Source organism: Mandrillus leucophaeus, unplaced genomic scaffold, assembly GCF_000951045.1.
Source record: "Mandrillus leucophaeus isolate KB7577 unplaced genomic scaffold, Mleu.le_1.0 Scaffold1036, whole genome shotgun sequence".
In the NCBI taxonomy this organism is placed as follows: domain Eukaryota; kingdom Metazoa; phylum Chordata; class Mammalia; order Primates; family Cercopithecidae; genus Mandrillus; species Mandrillus leucophaeus.
Window position 1 is genome coordinate 550,191 of NW_012098499.1, and position 16,399 is coordinate 566,589.

General features: G+C 38.7%; 1 protein-coding gene across 2 annotated transcripts in view; it reads right to left on the reverse strand.

The window, feature by feature from the left end:
• The window catches only part of LOC105538959 (chromosome unknown open reading frame, human C5orf46), a 17,301-nt gene extending 5,698 nt beyond the window's left edge, over window positions 1-11,603 (reverse strand). For both annotated transcript variants that reach the window (XM_011979032.1, XM_011979022.1), the window contains exons 1-3: window positions 11,503-11,603; window positions 6,354-6,498; window positions 1,683-1,740 (exon numbers count right to left, since the gene is read on the reverse strand). In XM_011979032.1, the coding sequence (XP_011834422.1) occupies window positions 1,692-1,740; window positions 6,354-6,498; window positions 11,503-11,572 (264 nt within the window). In that variant the 5' untranslated portion in view covers window positions 11,573-11,603 and the 3' untranslated portion in view covers window positions 1,683-1,691. The remainder of the gene's footprint in view (window positions 1-1,682; window positions 1,741-6,353; window positions 6,499-11,502) is intronic.
• Window positions 11,604-16,399: the final 4,796 nt, after the last annotated feature.

Below are 16,399 nucleotides of genomic sequence, written 5' to 3' on the forward strand. Positions count from 1 at the left end.
TTTTTTTTTTTTTTTTTTACATCCCTAGAGTGAGCCATTCCTCTCGGCTCATCAGGGCATCTTAAGTTGATTCATGCATCAATTCCAATTTTTTCATACGCAGTTAAAAAAATATGGTATTAAGATTCCTGACATTTAAAAAATTCATAAAAAGAAAAATGGGGCTCAGGCAGGTAAAGTGGCCTGACCATGGTTTCATAACCATTAAGTGGCTGATTTAGAAGTTGAACTTACATCTTGTCTATGTCTTCTGCTCTTTCTGCTCCTTCATGTGGCCTTGCCTATTGGACTACATCATAGACCAGACCTGTAGGATGTACTCTAAGAATCTGGGGTGTGGGGACCAAAAATTATAGGTGTGTACCAGAAGCCTGAATGAAGGTAAAGTATTAGGACACCTGCGAGAAGAGGAAGACTGTTCTCTGAGAAGATGGGAATGAAAACATACAAACAGAAGTGACTGAGTTTAAAAGCTTAATTGGCCTTAGGGTAAGAGTCAGGAGTGTCCGGGTTGGGTATGTTTTGATTTCAATACCCAAGCCTGATTCTCATCCTTAGAAGCAGATGGGAAAGGGTGGACTAAGTTCTGGGGGAATACAATAGTAGCTTTCTGAACTTACATTAATCACACCCAGATTATGAAATGGAGCCAACAGGGAAAAGGAGCATTTCCAGACCAGATCACAAACAGAAGTTGGGAAAGGCCACACTTCCTGAATATGCATATAGAGTAACTCAACTAAGCAAAGGAGCAGTGTTGTATTTCTATGAACATCTTGAGGTATGTCTTAGATTGCTTAGCTTAATCATTATTCTCCGCTGCCTTCTCCTATACTATTCTGCTCTGTTCTCCAGTAGCACCATGGCTTAGAGATACAGCACAGGCCCTGGAATCAGGCTGCTTGAATTCAAATTCTGGCTTCCTCCTTTATTAATATAGCCACATTAGCAAACCTCCCTGAGCCTTTCTGTCCTTATTTATAAAATGTAAGAATAATAATAATCCCTTGCGTAGGGATTATGAATTAAATTAAATACTACATAGCACTTAGTCATTAATCACTTAGCTTAATGCCTAAAACAGAGTAAGAACACCGTTCATACCAGTTACTAATATTACCAGATCTAACACTTCTGTTTTTATATTTCAATATGCATTTTCAGGAGAGAACTGAGTAGGGAAAAACAAGTATTTCTGAGCACTCAAACTATATTGTTTGCCCATAAATCTAATTGCGTGAGATAGAAAGTTTGTTATCCTTTTTCTTTGAATTAGGTTCAGCAAATTTCACTCTTCTCATGAGTAACTAATGCATGACTACATGGGTCCTTAGATTGTTAGTGCATGCTAGCCCTCATTTCACAGGCTGAACTTGTACAAAGCAAGTTCCTAGCAGAGTTGTGACAGCTACCAGGTCTCCAAACTTGCCATCCTTATTCACTTCATCTCACAGTTGTACCTCCTCTCTTAAGAAAATTTTATTATTAGAACCTTGTACATGATAAAAGTACATTCATTTAAGATTAATTTTAAAAAACTACAGTAAGAATTTTTTAAAATATACTTTTTCTGCTTGTAGGTAGACATGGGTAACCAAAATTATTAAATAAAACTAGACAGACCCTTTTTCCTTTGTCCAATACACTGTTATTTCAGTTGTAAATTTTAAGTGAAAAATCACCTGAGGATGTCACTTTGATGAATGCTTTCCTTGATTATCATCAAATTCCATAAATCCTCTTGAGAAAAAAAGAGAAAATAAGAATTACAATTCAGACTGAACAGGAGTGTTAGAATGATCACAAAGGTGCTGTATAATGTTTGAGCCATACTGTTCTTCTCCAGATTTTTCTATGTCAGAAAGAAATAAGACCTAAAATTTCCACATAGTTCATAGTGGACAAGCAATTTATGCACAATTATCTTTTTGCACCTGCCAACAAACCCATTAGTTAGGTAACTGTTCACACGTAAACTCCATAAAGGCATATATTTTGGTATATTTTTTCAGTAATATATTCCCAGCACCTAGAACAGTGCATGGAAAATAGTAGAAATTAATAAATATTTATTGAATGCATTTTTATTGTCTCTTTTTATGTGTGAGAAAACCTTTGAAGCTCAAAGATTAAACAACCTGCCCAAAGTACATGGCTGGTAAGTTGCAAAGAAAAGTTAAAAACTTGGCTCTCCAGAGTCATTACTAAATGCTAGAAACATTATGCCCTATGGCTTAAGGACTGGGTATCAGGATATCTGCTGAGATTGCAAAAGATAACTAAAATGTGGTTTGTGAATTATAGTCTAGTGGAGAAAACAGACAACTCAGATACAAGTAATTTAATATAATGTAGGGATAAAAGTTGTTTTGAAGATTTCTGCAAAGCATTATGAAATCCCTGAACATGAAAAACTGAAATTTCTGATGTCTGTGACTTTTTTACAGAATTCGTTTCTGAATTGGGCTCCAGAAAATGATGAGACTTGCCAAGTGAACAGAGTGGGGTTTTGGCTTGGGGGCTAGGCATTTTCAGCAGAGGAAAAAATCACATGCACAGATATTGGGGATTTATACAAACGTGACCTGTTCTAAAATGAAACTCATTTGTCATTGGGCTTAAGGTTGCACAGGTGAGAAATGTGACCGAAAGATACATTGGCATCAGAGAAGGACCTTTGACATCAGCCTAATGCATTTACTTGAATTTTGGAGACAATGGAAATTCATGAAAAACTTTTAAGCATGGCAGTGATATGACCAAATTTACATTTTTTGATATAAGTCCTGGTAGTAGGTAGAAGATGAATTGGTGAGGCAGAAAGAAAGTGGAACTTATTAGAAATCCAATAAAAAGAGAGAAAGAAAAGAGTGGAATTTATTAGAAATCCAATAAAAAGAACTTGGGAAAGAGATGATGAAGGACTCAACTTGACCAGCTAGTCAGTGGAGCTGAGAAAGAGAAATGTATATACGGTGCATATACTTATACCCGAGGATGGCATATAAGGTAGAATATTCAGCAATTCAATGAAGGTGGTGATGAGCAGGAAGGATTTGAGAAGATCCCTAGGTTTCTGGATTCTGAGTGGATGACGATGTGACTTAATGAGATATGGAGGAGGGTTTTGAGTGAGATGATGGGCTTGGATTTAGACCAGTGCAATTTGAAACAGTAGTAGAAAAACGATGGAATTTTGTAGCAAGCAATCAGTTATTTCATCTGGAGCTCAGGAAAAATATTGCAACAGAAATGTGAATTTGAAGCTCATTAGATTATAGGCAGTATTCCCAATGTGTAAACTGCAATGCGAAAAACCAAGCACATTTGGAATTCTAAGGAACAATGACATTTGGTGGGCAGGTGCATGAAGAAAAGTCAAATAAAAAGAATGAGAAAAAATGACTAGTGGTAGAGAGAGAACCAGGAAAATATGTCATGGAACCCACAGGGCAAAATATTCCCAAGAATTAAGGGCTCTCAAAGGGTGAGAGGAGTTAAGAATATGTATATTTTTTAGAAAAATGATGAGCAAAATGCAGTCTAGGTAGCTCCGAGGTAATCCAAAAGCAAGTGGAGAAACCAATCCAGTCTATTCACTGTCCCAAAAGCCTGTCTCTAGCATTTATTATGCATCTGACACACCACTTAGGCATCAGACGTATTGGAGTAAATAAAGTAAAATTCTCACCTTTATGAATCTTTGTTATTCCTCTCATTCTCTCTTCCAAATCAAATCTTGTTCAGTCATTCAAGGCCCAAATTACATCTTGCCTTTGCCATAAACACTTCCCTAAGCACACTGGCCCCCCTGACAGCTCCTTTCACTGGAAACTGCCTGTGATATTTGGCTGACATTTATCTTGTCAGACATTTTTAGTTATTGCATTGTGCACTGGCTTATGTAATTTTACCATAAGGACTGCAAATTATTTGAGGAGAAGGGATTAAGAGTCTAGATTTTTCCTTCACAATCCTGTCCCCGCTTTGTACATGTTAAGTTCTTAGCAATACTTTCTGATGTCTCCTCCTATCCTCCACCTCCTATTTTGCTTATGGCCTTCCCTTGAACAGGGAATTATGGGTATGCCTTAGGTCCTGGCTCTACCACCCGCAGATTTATCTCTTGAGCAGACATTGCTGTGTCTTTGAGCAAAGATCCTTCAGGATTTCTCAGTCAGATTGAGGTAGATGGGCTTTAGGTCTCATCTGCAATATATCTTTCCTTAATTGATGAATTCAAGTGCCTGACACTATATGGCAGGTACTATGCTCTTGCAACCAGTCTGGTGATCTGATCTCTACTTTCACTTAGCTACTTGATTAAAAATAAATAAGTCATTTCAGATGATAACAAGTATTATGACACTGTAACAAGGTAAAGTGAGAGAATAATAGGCAGTGGGAATGGAAGAAGACAGTATTAACAAGAATGGTCATAGAATAGTTTCTGAGGAAGTGACTTTGAGATTAGCTGCAGGCCCAAGAACTAGTCATGAGAAAACGGGAGTATTTTAGAAAGGAGAGAGAGCAAGGGAAGAGAGACTGAGATGGTAATAATTTTTAGCAACAGAAAGAAGGCCATTTACTCCGAATATAATGAGGGAAAGGGAAATCAGAAGATGAAGGGCCATTTCTGAGCCTAGAGTGGACAGCAATTCTTTAGCATATCACAGAGTCAACTCTTATGGTTAACACAGAGAAAAATGTCCTATTTTATACTTGCAAAATTCCCTAGGGAAAGAATGAAAAGAATTATTAGTGTTCTAACTCCTTGCTTTGCTGTGTGAATGTAACAATACTAATTCAACTGGAGTCTGATCTTTAGTTTGTATCTAATGGGTGGTGCTCCTATTGTTGGCCTATGGCTTTCCTTCTTGTTTACATTAACAATCTTGGAAAGATAACAGTTGCAAAACACCCACAATAAGAAATGTAGCAATTTTAAAAACCACCTGTGAGTTTTAACTATTTGTGGAGAAGGATTGCCTGTAGAACACTGCCCAATCAGATGACAATCTATCCCTTTAAGCAGATGAGAGAATACAAAACCCCTGATTACTCCTACATGGAAGTGTTTCTTAATCTGCTATTGGTTAAAGACCCCTTTGAGAATCTAATAGAAGTCATGAAAACTTTCCCCAGGAAAATGCAAAAAAAAAAAAAAAAAAAAAAACCACACACTGACACAAAATATTAATAAAAATGTAAAGGCTTTCTGGAACTTTAAGGCCCATCCATGCAGCCCAGAACACCTGATAAAGGCATGACTTTCGAAAATTTCTGTATATCAGAATTACCTGAAAAGCTTGTTGAAAACCATATCCATGGCCTTGTCCCCAGAAAAATGCAAAATGGGATGCAGAAATCAGCATTTTAAAAAATAAATTCCCCCCAAGGGATTCTGTAACAGGTGGATAGACCACACCTAGTGAAACTCTGCTTGAGGATCTATATGGGGGAAAATTAGAGAGCAGAGGCTTAGAGCGGTGGAAACTGAAAGCACCTGGAAATTCAGAAGAGTGAATTTCCTCCTGGAGCACTGAAATTCGGGAGATTAATATGAGGAGAATAAAGCATACAGTGAGGTAATAGTGTCAAATTGGAACTACGTAGGCAAAAATAACATGTATTGGGAATTAGACACAGGCTTGGAAGCAGGCTGAGAACATTGGGAAGACTCTGGGATTGGTGATCTGCCCGAAGGCAGTCCCTCATGATGAAACCAACACTCATGCTGAGAGGTTCTCTCGTTTGTCTCTAAAGAGAGGTTATCTACTGTCTCTGCTAACCTTGAGCTACTCAAGCTAGAAAATACAGGCAGCATTCATCACACCTGTCACTAGCGAGCGTATCACTACCTCATATCTTCATCACATAATCACAGGGCTTACCTGGGGCGGGCCATCTATTATTTTAACTTTACAGTTAAAATATGAGCAAACAGAGGCCTTCAGAGTGGGAAGGCCTTGTTCAAGACTACCTAGTAAAATAGCACCTGAGTTAGAATCAGAACTTGGCTTTTCATTCCTTACTCTAGTGCTCTTCCTCCTCCCTATTTGGTCCTGAGATTAATCTAGTGCTCTTCCTCCTCCCTATTTGGTCCGGAGATTAAAAAAAAAAAAAATCCCATATGGAAACACTTGATGGGAATGTGCTTTCCCCCAAAAAGTTCAGGGCAGTGAATTCAGAGGCAAAGTATATTTTAAGTAGGGCAACATTTTTCAATGAAAAATAACACATTTATTGGTGCCACAAATTATGTTTCTCATATATTTTAATGCCATGTGGTCATTGTGTGGTCATTATGAACAGAGAACTGAACAAAAAGCAACGTCTGTCTCAGTGCTTACGTGCTCCTGGACATGGAGCGGAGGATGAACTCGACTGCATTCTCAATGATCTCTGTGCCCAGGAGGTTTAGGAATTTGGGGAAGTCTGGCTTTGGGTCTTTGCCTGAGTCGTCTGGCTTGTCATCTGGCTTGTCTGGTTTGTCGTCTGAAAAACAGAACAGAATCTCAGAGGTGATTCTCAGCAACAAAGAAGGAAATCTCCTTTCCGTGTGGAGAACTCTTGGGATTCTTTCTGACCCATTCACTAATTTCATAGCCTTATATGGTTATATTCATCAAACATTTAATGCCTGTCTGGATAAAATCTTCACATGCATTATCTTATTTATTTGTGAAAACAAACAAATAGACCGACTGATATTGATACTTAGGTAGACACTGGCACTGCCTTGTGAGTGAGAAAAACAAAGTTCCCAGAAGCTAACTACTTCTCTCAGAGTTAAGCAGATAGTAAGTGCCAGTGCCAGGACTGACATACAAAATGTCTGCTTTTCCATGTGATCTCCATGCCCATTGTAATAATAATATTAAAGATAAATTATCAACTGTGTGAGGTGGCTCATGCTTGTAATCCCAGCGCTTTGGGAGGGCGAGATGGGAGAATTGTTTGAGGACAGGAATTTGAGACCCTTCTGGGTAACATAGTGAGACTTCCATCTCTACAAAAAGTAAAAAGTAGCTAGGTGTGATGGTGCACACCTGTAATCCCAGCTACTTGGGAGGCTGAGGCAGGAGGATCTCTTGAGCCCAGAAGAAGGGACTATAGTGAGCCATGATTGTTCCACTGCACTCCAAGCCTGGGTAACAGAGTGAGACCCTGTCTCTAAGAAATAAAATAGATAAATAAAAATGAAACATTTGTTGAGTACATGTCTAAGATGATCTACATGGATTGTCTTATTTTATCATAGCAACTCTACAAGGTAGAAACAATTATCCCAATTTAAAGGTAAAGAAATATAATTTGAGAGATGTTTAGAAACTGGTTGAAAGTCGCAGTTAGTAAGTGGCAGAAATACAATTCAAACCCATGTCAGTTTGGCATTAAAACTTGGATTCTAAAGTACTCTATGATGAGCTGCACAGTCTTTGATGGAAAAGTTATGCAGTTTGCACTTCTTTTAGAAGATTCAAAATAGTATAACAATAATGATGACAAAGAAATTCTATCACTTGCATATCACCTAGTAGTTTCGTAAATAGTGATTTTACAAATGTTGTGTAATTTTACCCCCTGAGCAATCTTACACAGTATGCATTTTTTTAGCTCACTGAACTGAGAAAGTGAAAAGATTAAGTGGCTTACAGAAGACCTCACAGAGAGTAAGAAAAATGCTGAGACGACGACTGCAGGCCTCTTACACTAGATTCTTTTTTTTTTTTTTTTTTTTTTGAGACAAAGTTTCACTCTGTTGCCAGGCTGGAGTGCAGTGGCACAATCTCGGCTCACTGCAACCTCCATCTCCCAGGTTCAAGTGATTCTCCTGTCTCAGCCTCCCGAGTAGCTGGGACTACAGGTGCTCTCCACCACACCTGGCTAATTTTTTTGTATTTTTAGTAGAGACAGGGTTTCACCATGTTGGCCAGGATGGTCTCGATCTCTTGACCTCGTGATCCATCTGCCTCGGCCTCCCAAAGTGCTGGGATTACAGGCGTGAGCTACCACGCCCGGCCCTCTTACACTAGATTCTTAACCGCCTGTTGGAATGAGGGCCAAGGATCCAGAGTGAGGTCAATTACATTCAAAATCCCTTGTGGGCTTTTTGACTTTGCTTGCTTGTCTTTATTCTCAGGAGATGAGAAGAGATGGAAGAGTAACAGTAGCTACATGTGATCTCCCCTCTGAGCCCTGGTCACAGGATAAAGTGGGACCTTTATTTTTTAATTTTACTGTACCCTGACAAGTAATGTTACCAGACTGGGTAAATAAAAATACAGGATGCCTAGTTAAATTTAAATTTCAGATAAACAACAAGTGCTTTTCTAGTACTATAAGAATGATCCATGCAGTAATTAGGACACACTGATGCTACTGGTACTGTAAGAATGATCCATGCAGTAATTAGGACACACTGATGCTAAAAGATTATTCATTGTTTATCAGAAATCCAAATCTAACTCTGTTTCTTGTATTTTATCTGGCAACCTCAGCACAAGTTTTAACTCAAGAAGTCCCAACTTCTAGACAATGTACCCCTGACTTTGGATAAAAGAGATGTAACTACCTTTTGTGTGGAGGCTGTCAAATTATGTCAAAAATTTTACATCTATATTATATCCTAAAATGAAAACTATCGGTGAAAAAGATTGGCAGGCAATTCTATGAGCATTTATTGTTTACTACGACACAACTAAAGATTTGATAGAAGCACCAGTTTGGGACTTATAACCAAAATCAATATACTAATCATTACCTATTCATATATCCGATTATTGGTTCCTTCATTCAAAAAGTATTTTTGAGCCTACTTTTTTAATGTTTTATTTTTGAAACAGGGCTTCACTCTCTCGCCCAGGCTGGAGGGCAGCGAAATGATTATGACTCACTGCAGCCTCAACCTCCTGGGCTCTAGAAATCCTCCCACCTCAGCCTCCTGAGTAGCAGGGACTACAGGCATATGCCACCACAGTTGGCTAATTCCTATATTTTGTGTAGAGACGGGGTTTTGCCATGTTGCCCAGGCTGGTCTCGAACTCCTGGGCTTGAGTGATCTGCCCACATCAGCCTCCAGAAATGCTGGGATTACAGGTGTGAGCCATTGTGCCTGGCCTGAGCCTACTATTTTGTGCATAGTTATGCTAAAAGTCAAGGTTAAAAAAAAGACAACTATAGATATGACCTTCACATAAAGTGCTGGGCAACCTAGGTACTCAGAAGGATTGGTTTGTTTTTATTGTGGGAAGTAGGCGGAAGCAGAACTCATGTGTAAGCTGCCTATTGTGCAGGTACTGCACCAGTGCTTTCAGCTCATGTCTTAATTGTCATTCAGCTCGGTAGTGGTATCACAGTTACAGGAGAGAAGACAGATGCTCAGGAAAATTAAATGACTCACCTAAAATCACTCATCTAGAAAGCGGCTGACCCAGGGTTTGAACCTAATTTTTTCTTAACTCCACACAGCACGTTATTCACATTGTATAATACAACCTCCAAACAATTGTTCTGTAAAGACACTTGCCAAGGGCAAAGCAGTAATTTCTTGCATGAAAGATGAGATATTTTCTCCTGTTTTTCTATCTGGCTACTTGCAAAATAAATTCTATTGACTTGTTATTTTAATATGACACCAAAAGCTGGCTTTTCAAGATGCAAGAAGCCTGGGATTGGAGTGGGTGGAAATCAAAATCTTGGCCTTAGCTTGTGAACCCCATATATATATATTGAGAGGTATTAAAGTGTGATGGATTGCATGTTCTGGAGTTTTATAGACCTGTCGGATTCCTGCCTTTAACAAAAAATTAGCCATGTAACCCTGCACACAGTACTTAACTTTGCTATCTCTCAGTTTCCTCACATGTTGTCAGGATTGAGAGATATTTTACATAATATATATACACACCCACATATATCTATATCATATATACATACGTATATCATATATATACCACTTATCACAGTACTAATCCCAAGGTAAACTTACCTTATATAAATGAATAATAAATGAAAGAATAAATAAATAAATAAATGTTCTGTGTTTTATTGTTACTACTAATAATAATAGCAACAAAATGATTTATAATTCACTTTCTCCTCTAGTGCTTTAGAAGATAATATAAATTTTAAAAATGCTATTAAAATATCAAACAATTTATATCCTAGAAACAAATCTTCAAAGCCAATAGCTTAATATTTCCTTTTTTCAAATATTATATGGGATAGCCTTTATTTACAGTAACTACCTCGTTGAGTTTCTTAGTGAATGTGAACATAATGTTCTTAACAAACAGTATTGCTGATATTTGTACAGTTTTAATAGTTTGCAAAGTAATTATAAAAGCTTATTCATTTGACCTGGTGAAGTTGATAGTTATCACATTTTACAGATAAAAAAACTGAGGTTCAAAGCAGTGAACGGATTTAACCAGTTTCAGAGTCTATAAGAGACAAGGTGGCGAATGGTCTTGGTATCAGATCTCACCTTTCACTTCACTGTAGTGATTTCTTTAGGAGTAGAATGGACTTAATAATCTCCCTGGCCATATCTAGAGTAATTCTGTTGTAATGTCTGCCTGTGTGTTGTTCAGCCAAGTTACATTCAAAGGATTCTTTTACTAAATGTTTGCACTCTCTCTATTTTCTGGTCTCTCATTCTGAATGGAGCTCACAGTCTTTTGCAGACAAACAATAAATTAATTAATGAGAAGGCAGCATACAGCATGAGCTTCCATGTGCTTGGAAAAGGTGGGAAAGAAGTAGTTGCTCGATAATAGTAGAAACAATCTAGGAACTTAGGTTTCACTCCCAGGTGCCACTTCCACCTGTATGTATGCTGAAGTAACTTGCCCTCTGCAAGCTGAGTTTATTAACCTGTAAAAAGGAAAATGACAAAACTGTACATGTATACATCATTGGATTACTGTGAGAACCAAATGAGATTGTACATGACAACAATAGCAGGTAATATTTATTGCTTGCTTATTATGAACCAGGTACTCTTCCAATTTGTTTCATTCCTTTTACTGAATTTTCATGATAACTTTATGAGAAAGTTAAATGTCCCCATTTATATGTGAGGCCTAGAGAGATTGAATAGCATTCCTAAAGTCACATTTCTGGTTAGTGGTAGAGCCAGGTCTAGGAGTTGTATTCCAGAGTACATATTCTTCACCATTGAATATCATTAGGTATAATTATCAAAAAATAAATGCCAGTCAGCTGCCGTGGAATTTATACTAGAATAGTGTCGTTATATCATAAGCACATAAAAAATTTCCAACTTCATACATCCACTGAAAATAGAGGCTAGGTTTTTATTAAAATCCTACTATCTTTGTGTTAGAAGATATACCTCTTATCTCCCAGGCCAGTGCTCTTTCTGCAGTGCCCAAAGACCCCTTCTTTCTTTTATGTTCTGAATCAGTGCCACCAGCTTTCTCTAGTCACTGCTAACTACTGAACAATTCGTGGGCTGTGATCAGAAGCACTTACCTGCATAGCAGGTCAGGATTAAGACAAGCAGTCCCAGGACAACTGTCAGGCGAAGTACTGAGACAGCCATTCTGGTAGCACTGGGTATTGGTGCAGATAAATTGTTCAGATACATCTGAAACGTTGCTCCATTTATAAGGCATAGATACGTGACATCATCTGCTTTGGAATTTAGATTGTTGCACAAGATGTCTGCACAGCTTGCTTTCAGATCTGTACTAATGAGTCATGCCCTATCATTCAAACCAAACATTTTTCAAATAGGGAAAGAAAAACCCTCTTGATTTTAAACATTTGTATCTAGAAAGGGTTCTGGAGTGAATCTCTTGAGACTAGTTTCAAGGCCAGCATTGATAATTAGAGGGATATCAGATAGAATTACTCATCAGTGCCAAGCAGCAGGCAACAAATCAGATTGGCAAGGCAAGCCTACTCCCTCCCTGTACACTCTGTGCCTTCCCTCATGCTCTGGGACAATCCCTTGTTCCCACATGGGCAAGCCCTTTCACACCCCATCCTTCTGCTCTTGCTCTTCCTTCTTCCTCAGATACCCTCCTCCTCGTCTCTCTTTGGATCAGTCCTGTGTATTCCTCAGTTCAAATGGCCCTTCTTTGTGAAACCTTCATGATAACCACTCCACCCTTATCCAGGCGGAGTTTGTTACTTCATCATCTGTCCTACAGCACACTTGACCCCATTGTATAAGAACTAAGTGTTGGCTGGGCGCGGTGGCTCACACCTATAATCCCGGCACTTTGGGAGGCCGAGGTGGGCGAATCACGAGGTCAGGAGTTCGAGACCATCCTGACCAACTTGGTGAAAACCCCGTCTCTACTAAAAATACAAAAAATTAGCTGGGCATAGTGGCAGATGCCTGTAATCCCAGCTACTCAGGAGGCTGAGGCAGGAGAATCACTTGAACCTGGGAGGTGGAGATTGCAGTGAGCCGAGATCACACCACTGCACTCCAGCCTGGGTGACAGAGTGAGACTCTGTCTCAAAACAAACAAACAAACAACAACAAAACTGTCTTATTTATTTAACTTTTATTTTTCTCTTTTTTTCCCGTCAACTTTTATTTTTATTTGAAGTTCCGGGCTACACATGTAGCCAGCAGGAAGGTACAGGTTTGTTACATAGGTAAACATGTGCCATGATGATTTGCTGCACAGATCAACCTGTCACCTAGGTTTTTTTTTTTTTGTTTTTTTGTTTTTTTTTTTTTTGAGACTGAGTCTCGCTCTGTTGCCAGGCTGGAGTGCAGTGGCACGATCTCGGTTCACTGCAACCTCCGACTCCCTGGTTCAAGGGATTCTCCTGCCTCAGCCTCCTGAGTAGCTGGGACTACAGGCATGCGCCACCATGCCCAGCTAATTTTTGTATTTTTAATAGAGGCAGAGTTTCGCCATATTGGCCAGGATGATCTCAATCTCCTGACCTCGTGATCTGCCTGCTTCGGCCTTCCAAAGTGTTGGGATTACAGGCGTGAGCCACCTTGCCCGGCTGGCACCCAGGTGTTAAGCCCAGCATCCATTAGCTGTTCTTCCTGTTGTTCTCTTTCCCCTTGAAACCCTGAGAGGCCCTAGTGCGTGTTACTCCCCCAAATGTGTCCATGTGTTCTCACAGGAGAACTAAGTGTTTTAATAGCTCTCTTCTGTTTCAGCTTGCGGATCTATTTATTTGTTTATTGGCAAAATATTGTACATATTCATGGTGTACAATATGATGTTTTGAAATATGCATATATTGTGCAAAGGCTATATCTGGCTACTTAGTACACAGATTACTCATACTTATGTTTTTTTGTGTGGCGAGAACACTTAAAATCTGCTCTCTTAGCAATTTTCAAGTATATACTACAATGTTATTAACTATAGCCATCGTGATGTACAATAGATGTCTTAAACTTATTCCTCCTGTTTAGCTCAAATTTTGTATCTTTTAACCAACATCTCCCCAATCCCTCCCACTACCCAACTCCCAGTCTCTGGTAACTATCATTCTACCCTCTGCCTGTGTGAGTTCATCTTGTTTAGAGTCAGCATGTAAATGAGATCATGTGGTATGTATTTGTCTTTCTTCGTCTTTCAGTGCCTGGTTTATTTCAAGTAACATAATGTCCTCCAGGTTCAACTGTGTTGCAAATGATAGGATTTCCTTCTTTATTAAGGTTGTATAGTAAATAGTATTTCAGTGTATACGTATCATAGTTTCTTTCTCTATTCACCTGTTGATGGACACTTAGGCTGATTCCTAGCCTGCGGGTCTCAAGAGAAGAATGTTTTATTATTTCTGGATCCTCATGGAGCCTGCTCTGTTGCTTGGTCATGGTCTCACCTTTGGCTTCACCTCCTCTAAAAGTTTGTTCTGGTTTTTCCAAACAGAGATAGGTGACCCTCTGGGGTACCTGCTAAGTCTCTGTTTAAATGTCTTTACCAATAGGCTATAGGCTTCTCGAAGGCAAAACTATCTTTTTTAGAGTTGAATACATATTACCCGAGGCATATGGCAAATATTAAAAAAACAAAACCAAAACAAAACAAAACGAAAAAACAGAAGAAGAAGAAAAAAATAATTTGGCAATTGATTAAGACCAATCTTTCTCCCCTACTGCCAGACTCCATTGCCGTGGTCTCTATACCCATACCCGTCACCATGGTTCCCCTTGAATAAAGTCTACCTTACCGTCTTTTTTTTTAAAAAAAGAAAAATAATTAACTGGATTAAATATATTTGCACTTGGTGAAACAGAATGTTGGATTTGAGGTGCTGCTATGTATTTCAGGTGTAAAATAATCTTCCTTTGCAATACACACAAGAGAATAAAGTTTGGTTCAAGTCTAGATGATACTGGCTGTCCTGAGGAATGCTATAAATTCAGTTAATTGGAATGTGGACTTGGGAATACTTAAACTTATTGATTTATCAATGCTTATACTTTGCATGTATCAGAAGACCATTTTATAAATGGGAAAATTAACTAAGGTATGGACAAAAGGAGGTTCATCCAGCATCTCAGAGCCAAGGCTAGGGCAATGTTTCTTACTTACTAGTTAGTACTCTTCACAAGGCACCAAACCACTTCTGGAAAGTAATCAGGCAGCTCTGCTTGCACCTTGTGTGGTGTGGCCTTCCCAGGCCTCTCCAGCCTGTCTTCTCAGAAAGACACTGGTCTTGTCTCTCTTGTACAAAGGGTTGTGAATCTAGACTCTAGATCACCACTGTTTGTATAGGACAGACAAGGCCAGAGTCTCTAATAAAATCTAGACATTAGAAGGCCTTCAGTGAGGTAGATTTACGCCATCAGGGTCACTACTGTTGACTGAGCACTGTGATTGTCCAAGAGGCTAGTGGAGGAATGACATTCTAGTGTCCTTTATCAGTTAGGCCACGGACCCTGACACATTACCGTGTTTGCCTGGGAAAGGGCGCATAGTTTTCTAATCATTACAAGGGCACTCTATAGATAAGTGAAGGCTGTAGATACAGCAACTTAAGATAGAAATTTGCTGACTTCTTAGGAATAGCAGCTGGATAGGGCAAGCAGACAAATCCTAAATCAGCTGCTTTTGGTGGTCTGGTGTCAAAAAGCTAGCACTGTCCTGAGTGTCAGGATAACTGGCCTCAATTCCTGTCAGTAACACTGGCTCATTGCATGGCCCTGATTCAATACCCTCCATTTTCCCTGCTTGTTGTTCTTATTCTTTCTCTTCTCTTAGTTTTTTCCTCATAGCTTCAGGTCTCAGCTAAAATGTCTTGTCTTTGGTGAAAACTTCTGTGACTCTCTAACCCAATTCAGATCCTTATATGATTAATTTTTCTACACTCTGTATTGTTTCTTCTCAGCACTAAATTTTGATGATTTAATGTCTCTCTTTCCAAGGAATGTTAAAATCTCAAAGGGAAGCATTCTGATCAGTCTTGTTCAGGGAGATGGCTTTGCTGTCTAGGATAGTGCCTTGTTTGCAAAAGATACCCAACAAATATGCATTGAAAACATGAGCTAATAAATAATGCTGAGAACAGGAGCGAGGTTCTTTTGGTTATTATCTGTGCGACTCTGGCAAATGACAGATACCCTCTGGGTCTCAGTTTCTACATCTGTAAAATGGACGTAATATAAATTCCTGCCTATATATCAGCACCATTGTAAGAATATAGGAGATAAAAATAAAGCACCTGATAACTATAAATAACCTTTAATGTTGGCCATGTTAATAACAGTTGAAAAGCTGTGATTTATCTTCCACTGCCATAAGAAAGTGAATTTGCTTTAGGTAGATGAGAAACTGAGATTATGAAAGAAGGTTTTATCCAAGCAGGGAAGAAGATGAAAACTTTCTTCTACAACACTATTCTAGGTTGGTAAGAAGGTATAGGAATGAAGGAAATAAGAAATGTTTTAATTACTACGGACTTTTCCAGACTTAATTAAAAATCATCTGGGTGCTTTTTTTCTCAAGGTAGGAAAGAATTACAATTTGGGTTGGCAATCTCATGAAGAGATTTCAATGTGGTTAAAAGCATGGGTTTTGGGAGCACACAGAACTGAGTTTGAATTTCAGATTTGCCCCTTATGAGCTGTGTGACACTGTAACCTTACAATATTTTCTAATTTCTCTGTGCCTTGGATCCAGTGCCCATAAAACAGGAGTAATGATATCTCTTGATGTTTTTATGAAGATTAGATAAGAAAATTTGTAAAACTAGTACAGTGCCTTGCAAATACTAAGTGAAAAATAAATAATAGACTTGTCTATTCTATTCTACCCTATTGTACATTGAGTTGTCTTAGAGGAGGGAGTGACATTTTAGGACCATCACCACCACCACCACCACTAATAATAACAATAATAGGCTGCCTCCTCTGGTCAGGTGCTGAGTTAGATACAATGTA